This window comes from Hemibagrus wyckioides, linkage group LG05 (assembly GCF_019097595.1).
Source record: "Hemibagrus wyckioides isolate EC202008001 linkage group LG05, SWU_Hwy_1.0, whole genome shotgun sequence".
In the NCBI taxonomy this organism is placed as follows: domain Eukaryota; kingdom Metazoa; phylum Chordata; class Actinopteri; order Siluriformes; family Bagridae; genus Hemibagrus; species Hemibagrus wyckioides.
Window position 1 is genome coordinate 24,631,419 of NC_080714.1, and position 17,840 is coordinate 24,649,258.

The window sequence follows — 17,840 nt, forward strand, 5'->3', positions numbered from 1 at the left end:
GAAAACACCACGGTCAGTTTAGATGAAATAATCACACGGTAAATGTGCCAGCAGGTTTGATTCGCCGTTTAGAGGTTTAAAATGTATGCCATTAAACACAGGAATCGTTCTAGACATTAGCGCAAACACAGAGCTCTCATCCTGGCAGGTACAGACAGAACCGTCCGTACCTCCATGGCTGTGATCATGAAGATCTGCGTGTGTGTGTGTGTGTGTTGTTCACCTGAGCAAACCTTTCTGCAAAACCTCAGACAAAAAAAGAAGTTTTAAAATGGAGGAACAGATCATAGAGCAAGGCTTTGCTGCAAAGCGCAGTGTAAGTGAACCTCCTAGTGGAAAACGAGGTGCAGGCCTACAGTGAAGGGGGGGAAATAAACCAGAGGTGATCTTTACCTGATCTTTGAGTGCATGGAGGGCCATCTCATGCTCTTTTTGCTTGCTCTGCAACTGCTCCTTTAGCTCAGCAACATTCTATCACACACACACACGAGACACAGATTAAGATCTCAGGGTTCATGCACACTAGCCCTCGTTTCCGCAGCTGCACCTGTTGAGTGAAGAAGTCCCTTATATCTTGATTAATCTGATAAAAACGATCCCTTTCTGCAGTTGGAACTCTGTCTCAATAAAAAAACCTGAGTTTGTTTGTACTGGAAACAGGATGATAAAATCATATAATATCAACATCTTGATTCATCACACACTTTCACAATACGCTTTTCGGACATGCTGTGGACATCATGGTATCTTTTTATTAACTGAAGCGATGAAGAAGCCGATGATGTTCTGTATTTCATTTTCGAAATTTCGTTACGAAAATAAAACCAAATCTGTGTTAAAAAGCGGCAATTTAAAAAAATAGATCATTTCAGAAATGAAAACAAATTATACAATACTGCATCACTTACTTTTCTGAGACATCATGGGCATCGTGAAACTTTTATTAAAAACTCGTTTATTATTTTTATAATTTATTTATAATATATTTCTAATAACTTGTGCATTTTAATTTTTATCATTTATTTCATTTTTTAATAATTTATTTCTTTTATAATTTTATTTCTTTATATTTTTAATAAAAATTTATTAGAAATGTTTTGAATATATTTTTATTCAACTAAAAACAACAAAAAAATATTTTGTTTCTTTCTTTCTTTGGTTTTACTGACAGTGCTACATTTGATGATCATATATATCGAAGAACTTAAAACGTTTTTTTTTGGCATATTGGCCCGCCCGTAGTTTACAGTAATTTATTATTTGTGCTGGTTTGTTTTTTAAAAACTTTAATATCTTTTACATCATAACAGTATCTGTGAGTCGAAGTGTAATGTCACAGTGCATTAAACCCATTCAGCTCGACACCGAAACATAAATATAAACAAATTGTTGTCTTTCACTGACGCTGATTTACAGCAAAGGCTGTTTTGTCCTTTATGCAGTATCTTAACTGGCAAAAAAGAAAACAATATTTAACGTATTACAATAATAATAGCATTAATTAAAGCGTAATTATTGATATTAAGATGATTCGCAGCTCTGACCTGGTTAGCGTTCATTAAATCGGACTGCAGTTTCTGCACACGCAGGTTGATGGATTTCAGCTCGTCCTCTTTACGCTGCTGAATCTCGTCTATTTTTGTCCTGAAGCGAAAGCACAATGCAAATGGTTTATCAAACAGGTAATCCGGCACAGGCAATCTTTCCCACCCTGAGGACATGTTCAAAAGAGCTCCATCGTAAATGAGTAAACAAACTCTGCAGTGTATTTGGGAGAGAAGACAGACTGCGAGCGTCAGTTCAGAACAACTATAACAACAAGGAAAATGCACAGTCATTTATAGATGCAAAACAGAACAAGTGTGCATTTTATTGCGCTCCCAGGAACCCACCTGCTGTCATGGTAGAGAGCCTCTTTTTCCCCCTGGAGCTGCAGGAAGCTGGAAGAAAACCACAGGGGAGGTTTAAAAATCCAAGCAAACAGAAAGAACAGCAGGGTTTGAGACTCGGTGCCCAGAAGGCAGCCTCACGGCGGCAACCTTCGCTGAGAGAGCAAGAGGCACAACGAACGCCTCCCGTTCAGAGCCATTACACCTGCAGCTAATAATGCACTCGAGCCACGCTGAGAGAGAGGTCGAGAATAACACACCTTAGATGTTAGAAAGACACTCAGTGACATGTTAAGTCAAAATGCTGACAAGGGGAAAGAGACAAAAAAGCGAAAAGAGCTTCAGATATTTACATACACACCCATCAGGCATAACATTATGACCGGGTGACGTGAATAGCACTGATGATCTCATCATGGCACCTGTTAGTGGGTGGGATATATACATTACTGCACAGTGAAATTCCTTCTTTACATATCCCATCCTTGTGTGTCGGGGTCAGAGTGCAGGGTCAGGCATGATGTAGCGCCCCTGGAGAAGGGAGGGTTTGGGGTCTTGCTCAAGGGCCCAACGGTGGCAGCTTGGCAGTGCTGGGGCTTAAACCCTGATCTTCTGATCAACGACCCACAGCCTTAACCACTTGAGCTACCAAACTTATGTTAAATTGGAGGTTGACGCACTGTAACGGCTGAGCTAAAAGATTAAGTTACTGCTGCAACCCGAAACACAGAGTGCGTTTGTTCGGTAGTCAGGTTGGTTCGGGGTCCGATAGCCGTGTGGGTTTGATAGCCGTGTTCTCACCGGCTGATAAACAAACCGCGCGAGAGCAAAGTGAAAATTAAGCAAACTGGCTAAACACAGTGTATATGAAAGCACCCTAAACATATACGAGTGTTCACTGTAGGGATCGTCATGTAATAAGGAAGCTTAAAGAACCATTAAAGCTCGAAATGTTTATACGCGAGCGCTAATCCTTTTCGGTTCGAACGCGCTCGTCGTTAAACGGATTATGTAAATTCTGACCTACAACACGATGCGCCATTTCAATTCCAATTATGCTAATAAACCGTCGTGACTCCGGGGCTGTGAGTGTGTTAAAATAATGTAACAACAGTTCTTACCTCTCCTGCTTTTTCTTCAACTTGTCAGAGAGCTAGAAACATTTAAAAAAAAGATCACGTTTTTAAAGACTGTTAGCATGAAAAATATGCACAGTTTCTTTTACAGCAGTGTCACCCTTACCTTAGCGTTCTCTTCTTGAAGTTTTGTGAGTTCAGCTTGTTTGGATGCCTAAAAAAATGAAAAGATTTATCATGCTAGATGATGACATGCTGTTCACTCTATATAGTCCTGGGATTTATATGCTGTGGGATTTACAGTGTGTGTGTGTGTGTGTGTGTGTGTGTGTGTACCTCCAGGGCCTGTAGTTGCTCTTTCAGTAATCGTTTCTCCTCCATCTCAGTCTGAAGCTTCAGCTCCACCCCTGGAAGGGACAGATGTAGAAAGGCCATGATTTACAAGTCCACACCACACACACACACACACACAGACCTCCTACTCATTCATACGCATAAGAGATGCATAAAAAAAACACTGATTCCACACAAGACGTAGTGAGAAAGGCTTAGCGTACCGCTTAGCTCGTTTACTCTTTGCTCCAGACTGACACCTGCCCCCTGCAGATCAGAAGCAGAGACAGAAACATGGTCAAGAAACATGTAGACGTATTTTTAAACACGGGAAGATTCCAGGAAAAAATGCAATATTTATTATCTTAAAAAGACTCTATGCCCCGCCCACTTCACTGAGTCCAGTAAGTCAATGACTTTATAATGACCTGTCCATAGAGTCACAGGAGAAAGCAGACGATCGCGGAAATGTTTTGGCACTGCACTGTAAAAATAAATAAATAATAATAATGATTTTTTTCATTTTAAGGATTAATATTAAGCGAGTATGCGCCACTGATTTCTGTTAATCATTTCCGAATACTCTCTAGCAAACAATCATTAGCATGTTACTACATTCAGTAATTAGCAATTTCATTTCGTCCTTTGTTTTAGCTTCACTCCGGCGAATTTCATTAAAGATTTAACCAAAAACGTGACACTGAGCTCCTTCATCTCCTTTTGATTAATTCTAGCGTTAAACTAAAGTAATAATTGATTACTGGCATATTATAGAAAGAAGCTGGGGGCTGGCTCTAGACATGGGGCTAGGGGACATTTCTGAAATATTGCTGATATAGTGAAATCTTTTTTAATTTGTTTTTTAAAGATCTTCTTTTAATCATGATACAATTTGGAAGCAGATTTAATAAAAGTTTTATACTGTTTTTATAATTTGACAGATTTCTGCTCTTCTTCAGGGTTAATTCTTGTACATGTTAAATAAAAGTCTATTTTTTTTTTTTTAAATGCTGAATATGCTGGTATTTTGTTTGTGATAAAAAACAAAAAATAAAAAAATAAATACCTTTCACGCAAACACACATTTACCAGACACTAACGTGACATCAGGTAAAGTTCCATCCATCCATCATTGTCTATACCCACTTTATTCCTAATTAAGGTCACGGGGATCTATCCCAGCACACATTGGGAGAAAGGCAGGGGTACACACTGGACAGGTCACCAGTCCATCACAGGGCCACACATATAGACACACACACACACACACACTCCTATGGGCAATTTAGAATTACCAATCAACCTTGTTTTTGGACTGTGGGAGGAAACCAGAGTACCCGGAGTAAACCCACGCAGAACATGCAAACTCCACAAAGAAAGGCCCCTGCCTATTCAAACCCAGGACCTTCTTGCTGCGAGGCAACAGTGCTAACCACTAAGCCACCATGCTGCCCATCAGGTAAAGCCAAAAAAATTAAAAATTAAAAGCAGACTTTATCAGGCTTTTCCAGCTCTCACTACCTGAGACTAAATTGTTCTCTAAAGTCATTCTGGTTCATTTTCACTACGATACAATAAATATATTTACACACTGTATGTACTGGACCATAAGATTATTATAAAGCAGTATTATCACTATATAGGATTTAATAAAGTTTCTGGGAAAAGGCTCTAAATTGAAAATGCATTAAAGCGGTGCTTTGTAGAGCTTCGGTGAGCTTTTAACTTCCTTTCAGCGCTCCAATGCCTCTTGTTTAAACATCTATAGAACACAAACAAAGACACGAGAGACAACATTAATGTGCTTAAAGAAAGGTTTGTCGCCATCAAGTTTGGTCAAGGACACAAACACAGCAGGCTTTATAACGTCGTGATCCGCTCTCAGGGGCAAACAGATTCGGCTCTTGTGTCTGTCAGGTATTTATTATTGATGATAAACTTTCAGCGAGTGAAAACGTGTAATCTACAATATTTAATCTGGACCTATGCGGGTCTTAGGTTAAGGGAATGGTTATGGTTTATAAGAAATTACAAAGCTGAATATTGTTCTGTAAACTTATTGGAAGTAATCGCTCCTAGTATAAATACTAGGTGCCTCATGATTCGATTAGTTCACGAGTCGATTCGATTCATGATTGAGGCTCTTAGATTTGATTCAGTTCAATTCTCTGGATATTCAAGAATTTTTGACTGAAAAGACTTTATGCCTGAATCAAGCAGTGCATTTCACAATACAAAAAGAAAAATAAAACATAAACAAAACATAAAAATCTCTGATACAAAGAAAAAGTGCCTAACCTGTCATTTTAACTGGAAATACAGTTTCAAAGTCGGTTTTAAATGCCTAAAACCGCTCTCATGCACTGTGGATCAGCAGGCTGGATTCGTATGAAAGCTACTGAAGAGCTCTTTGTAACCAGTTATAATGCGGCAGTGTATCTCTAACGTGCGTCGGTCATTGTGATCCGAAGTCACTTCAAGAGCACATGACTCCTTGTAATGCCGGTGGCTTTCCAGGAAAGAAAGCGATCATGTGCCCGGCCACTTCTATAGACCTTTAAACTTGTGGAGATTGGGACCTCTAGTGTTCAAACAGTGCTACTGCGTTAAAAACATCATTAACAGAATACTGAATTCCATGGTGTGAATTTCTACAAGTAATAATCAGCCGCAGTTTGGGGTAGGTTCGTGGAATTTCAAATGCCAAACACGGAAGGCCATCATTCCTAATCTAAACCTCTCACCTGATCCAGTCTGTCATTGGCTGAAGCAGCTGCAGCGCCATCACCGGTACGAGCAGCATCTGTGTGCAGCTGGTCGAGGCCATTGGCGTCAGCTTGTCCCTCTTTCCCATCTCCTACGTCCACTCCACGCATACGGTTCTGCTCGCTGTCCTGAAGAGCTGGATAAACACAGACAGCATTCTCTGCAATGAATGTCCACATTCACCGAGTGTGTGAAGTCGTCGCCGATTGTTGTGAGGGGGTAAACAAGGCTGTTATTTAAGGATTTTTATATCATATAATATATATTACAGGTCATAATCTGAGATCTGGCTTCATCTTGGTCAGCAAAAACTACCAAAAAATTGTTATACATCAATATATAAAGGTTATATAGAACAGTATGCAATATTCCTAATTAACCTATGTTCAACAAGTTCATGGGAAAGATGTATAAAGGAAACAAAGAAAAATCTTCAATACATCGCAAAGCTGTCATGCTAAAGGCTGCACTAATTAGTCGTCTCACCTGCCAGTTTCTTTTGCAGGGCGGAGTTTTCAGCCTGTAGACGCAGAAGCTCTCCATCCGTTGGGCCGGATACAGGGCTCGGGGCGTGAGCTTGGAGGCCCCTCCCCTCACGGAAACTTTTATTCTCAGCCTCCAGCTGCTCAATCTGGGAACATAACTACACACAGAAATCTGAGCAATCAGACACGGCTAAACAACCAGAGCAGAGACTAAATTTGGTTAATTGCGTGAGAGGCTTGATGGCAGCTACAGCTTTGGGGAAGAAGCTTAGGATCTTAGGAAGAACTTGCCGAAGCAAATGTAATATTTGCAAAAAGCCTGTTAGCATTAACCCTAAAAACATACTTATAGTTACAGTCATTAAAAAACATACTACATTTTACTGATGAAATGAGAAATGATTATGCAAAACCTTGACTATTGACAGCTGGAAGACAAGCCAACAAGTTCTCTGATGTCCTTGTATTAACAGCCTTAAGTGGTGTGTTTCAACCTTACTCCTGTTCGCAGCAAACATTTCTCCAGTCTCAAATGAATTTAAATGTTTCCAACATTTTAGTGAAACGACCTTATGCTCCATAGAAGTAAGCGTCTAATTGTTTTTTACTTAAGGGACCTCGGTTTAGAGACGAGAAATAAAAACAAAGCAAGTAAATCCTATCTGGAATAAACATTAGCTTTTGCTGATAATTGAATCGATACAAACCAAAAATTAGACTCTTCCCCTGAGGGTGGACTATCTGATTATAACAGCATGTATAGTTAAATCCTGTTGCATTGTGTGTGTGTGTGCGTGTGTGTGTGTGTGTGTGTGTGTGTGTCAGCACCTTGGACAGCTCTTGCATGAGGGTGCTGTTCTGCAGCCTGAAATCTTCCTCCTGGCTGTGCAGTTTTCCCTGAAGCATCTCATTTTCACTCAGCAACGCATCCACTTCCTGCAGCGACAAACGATAAGCGTTTACACATCATCCACAACACACCGACGCAAAATACAACACACTGCCAAATCATTTCTACTCTGCAGAGAGCACAGATGGAGAGATACGAGACACAGTGACGGACATTACGGCGGCACGAACCCGTCAACTAGAACATCTGACTGTCTGTGGATCTTTTTGCTATTTAATGGGAGACTACAGAAAGTTTTCTTTAAAAAGCAGACAAACTGCACCCTACAGGAGCTGTAAAAGATATTTACATGGATAGATTTTCTGTACATAATACAGGCATAACATTGTGACCACCTGCCTAATATTGTGGTGGTTACCCTTTTTGCTGCCAAAACAGCCCTGACCTGCTGTGGTATCTGGCACCAAGATGTTAGCAGCAGCAGATCCTTTACATCCTCTTAGTCGCGAGGTGAGGCCTCCATGGGTAAGGGTTAACTTACAGGACCTAAAGGATACTTACAGGACTTAAAGGATAGTTTTGATAGATACTGACCAGTGCAGACCAGGAACACCCCACAAGAGCTGCAGCTTCTCTTGTTCTGCTAGAGATAATCACTTCACCTGTCAGTGGTCATAATGTTATGCCTGATCGGTGTAGAAGCCTCTTACATTCTTAGTATTAATTGCTTTATCATTATAAAAGGCAAGCACTTGAAAAAATAAAACAGAAATACATTTTAATTGGTATTTAGATCATTGTTAGAGTAACTCCCCGATCCTACACTGTGATCAGTCATGAAACTGTAACAACCCTACACTGCAGCATGATTGAGACAAACTTACCTGAGCTTTCTTGCTCTTATTAAGTGCCTGTGGAGGAAGAAAAGATGACAAATCAGCTTAAAAAAGTAATAATAAATAAATAAATCTGATTCATCTTGAACTGTACTGAAAGAAAGCATCAAGCTGAATCCCGGGAAAAGCCACAGGGAGATTGCATTAATGCTAATTCCATCAGCAAATGGCTTCCTCCCATCCATTTGCAGCATCTGCTGCTTGGTCCAAAAAAGGGAAGATTTGCCTACTTTTTGTTCCAGCAACATCCGGATCCTGGACGAAAGGACGTTTGTGCATTCACAGGTACGACTAAGAGTGTACGGACTTGAGCATCGATTTATAAGAGAGCCATTTAGGCGGCAATCATAAATCGATTACTAGTTTCAAAAGAAAAAGCACTTGCGTCATTAGTCCATCAAAATACATTTTGGACGACATTTTTGTCTCTATTTTTCCTTTTAATATGAATTTGATTACTGAAGACCAATAAAATCCCTATGGAGAGCTTTCTAGTTGAGTGGAAGCCATTAAAAGAGAGACAAAGCGGGTATAATGTTGTACACAACAAGTCCAGAACTGTAACTGCAACTGCTTTCTTTAATATGTTATCTGCTCATGCAAACTAGCACACCTAGCATATGCACATCCTGCCAGCCCGTGACTCGATATGAAGACCAATCGATGATTGAGAAATGAATCCTGATTTGAAAACAGATGTGTGTTTACCTTCTGTGCTTTGAGGTAATCTTTCTCCAAGGTCAAGGTCTTCTGGCGGACATTGTTCAGCTCTGGAGCAGAGGTGGAGGAGATTAATCAGCGGTCATTTGGGAAGGTAAATAATATATCATTTGTGTGTACAGGTTAGAACTTTGATTAAATGGTTTGAAGAAGTAGAACGAGAAGCTGAGCTGAGCTGAAAACATAGGCAGAGTTTTAGGTATACTATAATTTACAGCTCTGGAGCACCAGACTGTGGTTTAATAATGACCAGTCGCTTTAGAAGGATTAACAGAAGAATGTGGAGTGGGGTGAAGGAGCAGTGTAGTTACTACAGGAAGAGACTTGTTCATTTACCTTCCCTGTATGGTTAAGTATTAGCTAGAATAGTGGAGTCAGACACTTCCTGAACAAAAATACAAACTAATACAAACTGTGACCTTTTGCAAGGTTAAATATTAAGCAAGGCTTTTGCAAGGTTAAAATATTTAATGACAAAATTTGAATTAAAAATGACACTATGAACAGAAACTAGAAGGCACATACACCGATCAGGCATACCATTATGACCACCTGCCTAATATTGTGTTTTGCTGCCAAAACAGCCCTGACCCATGGAGGCATGGACTCCACTAGATCTCTGAAGGTGTGCTGTGTTACCCGGCACCAAGATGTCAGCAGCAGATCGTTTAAGTCCTCTAATTTGCGAGGTGGGGCATGCATGGATCAGACTTGTTTGTCCAGAACATCCCACAGATGCTCGATTGGATTGAGATGTGGGGAATTTAGAGGCCAAGTCAAACTGGTTGTTGTGCTCATCAAACCATTCCTGAACCACTTTTGCTTTGTAGCACGGTGCATTATCCTGCTGAAAGAGGCCACAGCCATCAGGGAATACCGTTTCCATGAAAGGGTGTACATGGTCTGTAACAATGGTTAGGTAGGTGGTACATGTTAAAGTAACATCCACATGGATGGCAGGACCCAAGGTTTCCCAGCGGAACCTTGCCCAAAGCATGGCACTGCCTCTGCCGGCTCGCCTTCTTCCCATAGTGCATCCTGGTGCCATGTGTTCCCCTGGTAAGCGACGCACACGCACCCGGCCATCCACGTGATGTAAAAGAAAACGTGATTGATGAGACCAGGCCACCTTCTTCCATTCCTCCGTGGTCCAGTTCTGAAGCTCACATGCCCATTGTTGGCACTTTGGCGGTGCACAGGGATCAGCATGGGCACTCGGACTGGTCTGTGGCTATGCAGCCCCATACACAACAAACTGCAATACACTGTCTATTCTGACACCTTTCTATCAGAACCAGCATTAACTTCTTCAGCAACAGTAGCTGGTCTGTTGGATTGGATCACACTTGCTGCCTAATATATCCCACCCACTAACAGGTGCCATGATGAGGAGATCACCAGTGTTATTCACTTCACCTCTCACTGCTCATAATGTTATGCCTGATCGGTGTAAATTTCAAACAAATGCAAACTCTGTGTGTGTGTGTTTACAAAGACCCTGCAATCCTTTAGAGGACGTTTCATAAATAAATGTACATTTTTGCTAAAAAGCATTAAGAGACTTTTGGGACGCCTTGTATATTCTCTAAGACATAAGATATTCTGCTTAGTGTACAGCGTACGCCTGTAGCACCACAGGCAACACTTTTTAATAACTGATGCTGGCTCTGGACCGCTTCTAAACAAATGACCCATTTTATTTTCTCCATCATTCAACAGCGAATGCTGGCCCGATGCCTCAGCGCAAACAACTGATTAAAAACTCTAATGTATCTCTGTATTAGTTTCACTTTATCAAGATAAATGATTAAAACAACAGCAACACAATGTAAACACTAAAGCTATTACGATATCGTGTAAAGTGTTTAGAAAAGCAAAAACAGCACTTCCTTAAGTTTTAGATATACTGGACACATACGCAGTCTATGCCTGATTTCTCTGTACTACATCGTACATCGTCTGTCTATATTAGATAATAGGGTCTGTTTTCATAATCGTGTATGAGGTGCCCTTACCTGCAGTGTTCTTTCGCAGGTCATCGGAGAGCTGGTAGTTCTGCGTTCGCAGCTCCAGAAGCTGAGCCTGTCGTAGCCAAAACAAAAGGGAGATAAAGAAATTTACCCACTTCTTAATGGGAGCTTAACCCTTTTTAAACTGGCTTTCCATTTCATCAGCAGAATGGAAATCAACTTATCGGATATCAACAAACGTATTATTTGACGGCCTGATACAAAATGAGTCAGGACGCCGTTGGCTTTCAGGGTGAGACGTTTATTTTCCGATAGCCTTACACCTTGCATTTCAGTGGATGAAGATAAAATTTTAGATGCTTATGAGTACTTGGGATTTTAGCGGTTGAAGATGACGCCTTCAGATTTATGAGCAATCGGGGCATCTCAGAGAGCAGAAATGGGTTTGATATCACCATTTAAAAACGCAATGAGCGTCTTCTTTCATATCAGCCATGAACCACCACTGTGAGGTGTGATGTGAAAGAAATTCAATGCTGAAAATGGACGCAAAATCCAGTTTTTCGGCCTGGTTAAAAGTTTTACCGCATATCATATTATAAGGAAGTGAGACTGGAATAACTGCCCTGCATATTTTAGAGTGCTTTCACATATGCACTGGTCATCTAATCACTTCTTTTTATTGTTTTTCTCTCTTCACTGCACTGTTTTCTTGATCCAAGTGTACTCTAGCACGAAGGACGTCTCTTATCAATATTCAGCTAATTATTTATTTATTTAGTTATGGCTCAGCGTACTCCGTTCTCAGGTGATGTGCACTTATTGAACGTTTGTTTGCCTCCCCTCAATGTTTTAGGGGTTTTTTTGGGTTCATTTTTTATGTACAGTGTGAAACCAAAGCAAAAAAGAGACCAAAGAAGACTAGTAGTAACTTCTCTCCGTTTCAGGCTCTCGGACCGTCACACCTTTCAGTCGAACATCAGTAATGCCCTAAAGGGTACAACACAAACGTAATAGACTTTGCAGGGTGTAGGGAATAGTGAGTCATGATTTTCTGCCTAGAATCGAGACACATTGCGCAAAAAATATGTCACAGTAATCGGTCTCTAAAGTCATGGAAGTTCCTGCTCTTTTCAAGTGAGTCAGACCTCAGAGTCATGATGTCTACTCATACATGCAACAGAGAGTCGAACACAAAAACACGTGCCCACCATTTACAGTAAAGAACACCTCATATGTTAATAAGACAAAGTAATAACACATTTATTTAAAATAGCATTTGTATATGCGACTTTTAAGGTTGACCTTAAAAAAAACCGGCTCAAAGAGTCGACTCGCATATAATTCAGTCGAGTCTTAGGGCTCTTAGCCGACTCTTAGGGCTCATTTATAAGAGTCGACTCGATTCATATACGCGAGTCAATTCACCTGAAATGACCGGCTCAAGGAATCGACTCGCGTGCAACACAATACAAGCTGGAGAGTCGACTCCTCCGCAAACGACACATCGCTATTCCACAGATGGATGAATATGTAGTCGGTTGAAACATAGCTTCTGGCATGTGTATGAATAAAAATCTGTTTGACAAACCCCGGCTGGTTGAAAACGAGTCAGTTCTATTAACGTAATGGAAACGGTTCAGTGATTAATCTTGCAAATGATTACCCATGATGGAAACTGGATACTGGGGTAGCGAGCTACATTTCACCTCAGGTTCCACACTGATGTGTCAACAAAAACCCCATGCAAGGACCTAAATCTTTGACAGCAGTTTGTCAGTGTCGTACTATTACGTTTACACATGGAAACACCAATAAGTCCACTTGGTGTCCTGCTGGAATTATTTAAAGGTGCTTTAAAAACAACTGCAAACAGCTGTATTATACACTGCTAAGGAAGGGCAAGAAGCTAACTGGCTAAATTGTACGCTAACTGATCATTAGCCACCTCGCTAAATAACACATCCACCCTAACACCTACGACAGCAGCTGTTTATTATTTTATGATGTTGGGCAGACTCAATAAAATAATATTAAACGTGCTTAAACTAAAAATAAAGGCGTTGATAGATAGTTATCAGGCTTGGGTGGAAAGCTAACGCTAGCTAGCAGGATGACGCCTCCCTCAATCACCACAGCGGCAGTCAGCAGAATGTACCAGACTGCAAGGCTAGGATTCAGGCCTTTATTTTGGAAAGCACTTTTGATATATTAAAAATAAATCAACCGAGGTGATTAAATAAAAATGAAAAACGGACTTACCTGCATACGGTGAAACTCCTCTTCTGATAGTGCTTGCGCCATCTTCGCCCAAGCGCACGGAAACTGCTCCACCGGTCCAATCCTAAATCACGCCATGCTTCCTGTAGGTGTGCACTACGTAGGTACACTCGCGGGGTTGATTTCTACACCTTACGTAGTGCACTATGTGCTGCATAGGAAGCCGTTTGGGATTCGGACTATCGGTCAGTTAATACAGGGGTGTTTGTGAGGCTTCAGATGCTGGAGCTTCCCCTGAATAACTGACTGAACGGTTTTACCAAAATGTTTCTAATATATGAGAAAGAAAGTGAAAACCCACAGTAATTTTTATCTAATTACGTAGCTAACAGCATTTCCTTAAAAAAAAATAAATTATATACATATATACATATATATATATATATATATATATATATATATATATATATATATATATATATATATATATATATATATATATATATATATACATATATAATGATTATGACCACCTGCCTAATATTGTGTTGGTCGCCCTATTGTGTTGGCTGCCAAAACAGCCCTGACCCGTCATGCACTGTGTATTTTGACACCTTTCTATCAGAACCAGCATTAACTTCTTCAGCAATTAGAGCAACTTGTAGCCTGTCTGTTATATCGGATCACACGGGCCAGCCTTCGTCCCCCACATGCATCATTGAGCCTTGGCCGCCCATGACCCTGTCAACAGTTCACCACTGTTCCTTCCTTGGACCACTTTTGATAGATACTGACCACTGCAGACCGGGAACACCCCGCAAGAGCTGCAGTTTTGGAGACGCTCTGATCCAGTGGTCTAGCCATCACAATTTGGCCTTGTGTCAAACTCGCTCAAATCCTTACACTTGTCCATTTTTCCTGCTTCCAACACATCAACTTTGAGGACAAAATGTTCATTTGCTGCCTAATATATCCCACCCGAATAAAAACCCGAATGTATCTCTGTATTAATTTTTACTTTATATATATATATATATATATATATATATATATATATTTTTTTTTTTTCACACGTTCTCACTGTGTCTGTATAGGTTTCATCCGGGTTCTCCGGTTATCTCTCCCTTGTAAAACATACCAGTAGGTGTTTTGGCTATGAATGGATGTAGACACTGTGATATATTTTCAGGAATATATTTTGGCACGCTCTGCCCTGGGCTGACTGTGTGATACTGTTTGTTTATGACCATGATATACCTTCTTTTCTGTTTTGATGAACATGTGAACACTTGGTGACAGTTTCTTTTTCTGTAATTTGGATAACCATTAACTCAACAAACCGCCAGTGAACATGTCAACCACCATGTCTGTTTCGGCTGACGTCTTTTGTTGACCTATAGATAGCACTGAATATAACACCATTCTTCTGTATCTCGTCTCTGTGTGGTTCTTTGGCAACAAGCTTCCCTGATATCTGTAGAGGTAGTGGTAGCAGCACAGCTCAGGCGTCTTCCCAGAGCGAACCTGAAAATTCTAACACCCCGGATCCAACATGACCCTGACCAGGATAAATAATGTATAAATAAACCTTTATTATGACTTCTTGCTACTGCCTACACCTTTAATTAATAATAATACAATTAGCAGTACTCTAGACAGTGATCTCAATTCCAGTCAGAATTATTGATATTATGAAGTGAGCTCATATGAGAAATCGTATTCTTCTACTGAACCCCGAATTTCTGAATTTGGGGAATGTGTCAGTAACAAAAAGTCGAGTTATGAGTTGGACTGTTGAGTTGTCATAGGTAGAGCGTTATAAAGTCAGACACAGATCTGTGGAGTTATGTGTATGTGTGATCATGTGGAGGGTGAACACTTGTGTAGCTTGTGAACTGACACAAGATTCACTCATCCATGAACCCTCACAGAGCAAGTTCACAAAAGTTAATAAATAAATAAATAAATACAGACTCTTTAGCACATTAAACATACTGTATAAGTGTGTGTGTGGGGGGGTGCAAAATACAGACTCTTAAGCAGCATACACTTATATACATACTGTGTGTGTGTGTGTGTGTAAAATTCAAACACTTCAGCAGCATGCTGTTACATCTGTGTGTGTGTGTGTGTGTGTGTGTGTGCTGAAAGTTTTAAAATGTATGCCACAAAACACAGGAATCGTTCTACATATCAGTGCAAACACAGAGCTCTCGTCCATTCTACAGACAGAACTGACCACACCTCCATTGCTGTGATCATGAAGATCTACGTGTATGTGTGTGTGTGTGTGTGTGTGTGCACATGCAAAATGCAAACTCTTTAGCAGAACAGTATTACATGTTACACACACATCCTGTATATGCATGTGTGTGTGTGTGTGTGTCTGTGTGCACGTGCAAAATGCAAACACTCTAGGAGCATACTGTTATATATTAAACGTACTGTTTACATGTGTGTATGTGTGTGTGTGTGTGTGTGTAAAATTCAAACACTTCAGCAGCATGTTACATCTAAAACGAACTTTATATTTGTGTGTGTGGGTGTGTTTACGTGTGCACGTGCAAAATGCAAACTCTTTAGCAGTATACTGTTTCAGGTTAAACATACTGTGTGTGTGTGTGTGTGTGTGTGTGTGTGTGTGTGTGTGTGTGCACGTGCACATGCAAAATGCAAACTCTGTAGCAGCATACAGTTACATGTTAAACATACGGTATACATATATATGTGTGTGTGTGTGTGTGTGTGGGAGGTGTGTGCTTTTTTTTCAGTGTCATCAGTCAACTTTAAATAGCTCACACAAGCACTGCAGAAACAATGAAGCATTTAGCTTTTCACCTCAGGCTCCTGTCACGCTCTACATGATGCCTGCTGCTCATCAATGACTCCACACATTCTCTCCAGCATCACTGCTGCTCTCACTGGGCAGCCTGACCTCATTTGCCTGCGTTTTTGCATAAAAGTGAACCGTACACAGTTATTTGCACAGCAGGCGTAAATGAAGTGGCACAAATATGAGGAGGGGAATTAATGTGGAGTTTGCTGAAAGGTTGCTGAAAGGCTGGAGGTGTGAGGAATAAGAGGTTTCAGGTCATGCAATCAAATAAACTATACATTTCCCCACTATTACTTATTAGTTATTCTTTCGTTCCTTTCACATAGCAAAACAATTACTTATCAAGTAAAAAAAAATCAAGAATCTTGTCAAATATATCTAGTATTTCCTGTTATAATAAAACATCACAGTGTTTTAACTATAAACTTTGGTTTATACTTGGTAATAATCTTGTTCTTGTTCTAAAATCTTGTCTTTTTTCCAATAGTGAGGAATTTCTACACCGAAGCCGAAGCTGACTGAAGCTGATACAGTGTGAAAAAGAGTAAAAAATTTGAGTAAAAGCTTCTAAAAACAGACAAAAAAATTGAATTATTTTTTTATTTCTAATAATAATATTAATGCCATAAATTTTTAAAATATTAAATATTATATCCTTTAGCCTGAGTTTATGATTTATCTTTAATTAGTTACTGTATAATTATCATTTTTTTTAGAATGTTACACCACAGCAATTTGCCAACGATTACAGATATTATTTCTTTAAAAAGACAACGTAGTTTTTATCCACTTAGAGTTACATTTAATTAACACAGAACTCATAGAACGTTCTTCTTTCTTTTCTTCAGAATGTGATGCCAAGCAAAATGAAGCAAGAATAGAGATTAATCCGAAAATCCTACAAATATAAAATCGTGATTAATCCATTTTTATTTTAGTTATTTTTTTAATATGTACTTGAGCATGAATAAGGGAATACTGTAGATATTAAAGGCCTGCTCTTCCCACAAAGTTCTCCATGCAGCATTACAGTGGTGGAAATGAATTGTTATCAAAGTTATTCTATTGATGTTAATATTTTGGAGAGTTATCAAGCTGTTTGGTCGTATGAACCGAAAAGGGTTTAATCCAAACCTTGAGAACTCAAAAACAAATTATTTATCATGGACACAACCATGCACAGGATAAGATGAAGAATATTTCAACTGTGTGTTTGAATAAGTGGGGAAAAAAAATAGTTGCAATAAAAATAGAAATAGAATTACCTGTACAAGAAAAGAGAAAAAAAATTGTGAAAAAATATGTATAAAAATAGTTTTTAGTTATTATATATTATAAAATTATATATATAATAAAATTTTATATATATATATATATATATATATATATATATATATATATATATATATATATATATATATGTATATAGAGTGAGTGAACCTCGGATCAATTATATATATATATATATATATATATATATATATATATATATATATATATATATATATATATATACACTATATTGCCAAAAGTATTCGCTCACCCATCCAAATAATCAGAATCAGGTGTTCCAATCACTTCCATGGCCACAGGTGTATAAAATCAAGCACCTAGGCATGCAGACTGTTTTTACAAACATTTGTGAAAGAATGGGTCGCTCTCAGGAGCTCAGTGAATTCCAGCGTGGAACTGTGATAGGATGCCACCTGTGCAACAAATCCAGTCGTGAAATTTCCTCACTCCTAAATATTCCACAGTCAACTGTCAGCTGTATTATAAGAACGTGGAAGTGTTTGGGA

General features: G+C 39.4%; 1 protein-coding gene across 3 annotated transcripts in view; it reads right to left on the reverse strand.

The window, feature by feature from the left end:
• gripap1 (GRIP1 associated protein 1) overlaps positions 1 to 13,392 on the reverse strand; it is a 58,847-nt gene extending 45,455 nt beyond the window's left edge. For 2 of the 3 annotated variants that reach the window (XM_058389410.1, XM_058389409.1), the window contains exons 1-14: positions 13,248 to 13,392; positions 11,031 to 11,097; positions 9,004 to 9,065; positions 8,284 to 8,310; positions 7,378 to 7,485; positions 6,551 to 6,707; positions 6,043 to 6,200; positions 3,523 to 3,565; positions 3,302 to 3,372; positions 3,132 to 3,179; positions 3,011 to 3,042; positions 1,893 to 1,940; positions 1,545 to 1,644; positions 394 to 471 (exon numbers count right to left, since the gene is read on the reverse strand). In XM_058389410.1, coding sequence (XP_058245393.1) covers positions 394 to 471; positions 1,545 to 1,644; positions 1,893 to 1,940; positions 3,011 to 3,042; positions 3,132 to 3,179; positions 3,302 to 3,372; positions 3,523 to 3,565; positions 6,043 to 6,200; positions 6,551 to 6,707; positions 7,378 to 7,485; positions 8,284 to 8,310; positions 9,004 to 9,065; positions 11,031 to 11,097; positions 13,248 to 13,289 — 1,041 coding nt within the window. In that variant the 5' untranslated portion in view covers positions 13,290 to 13,392. The remainder of the gene's footprint in view (positions 1 to 393; positions 472 to 1,544; positions 1,645 to 1,892; positions 1,941 to 3,010; positions 3,043 to 3,131; positions 3,180 to 3,301; positions 3,373 to 3,522; positions 3,566 to 6,042; positions 6,201 to 6,550; positions 6,708 to 7,377; positions 7,486 to 8,283; positions 8,311 to 9,003; positions 9,066 to 11,030; positions 11,098 to 13,247) is intronic. The other variant, XM_058389411.1, reaches the window with a different exon arrangement.
• Between the last annotated feature and the right edge of the window lie 4,448 nt (positions 13,393 to 17,840).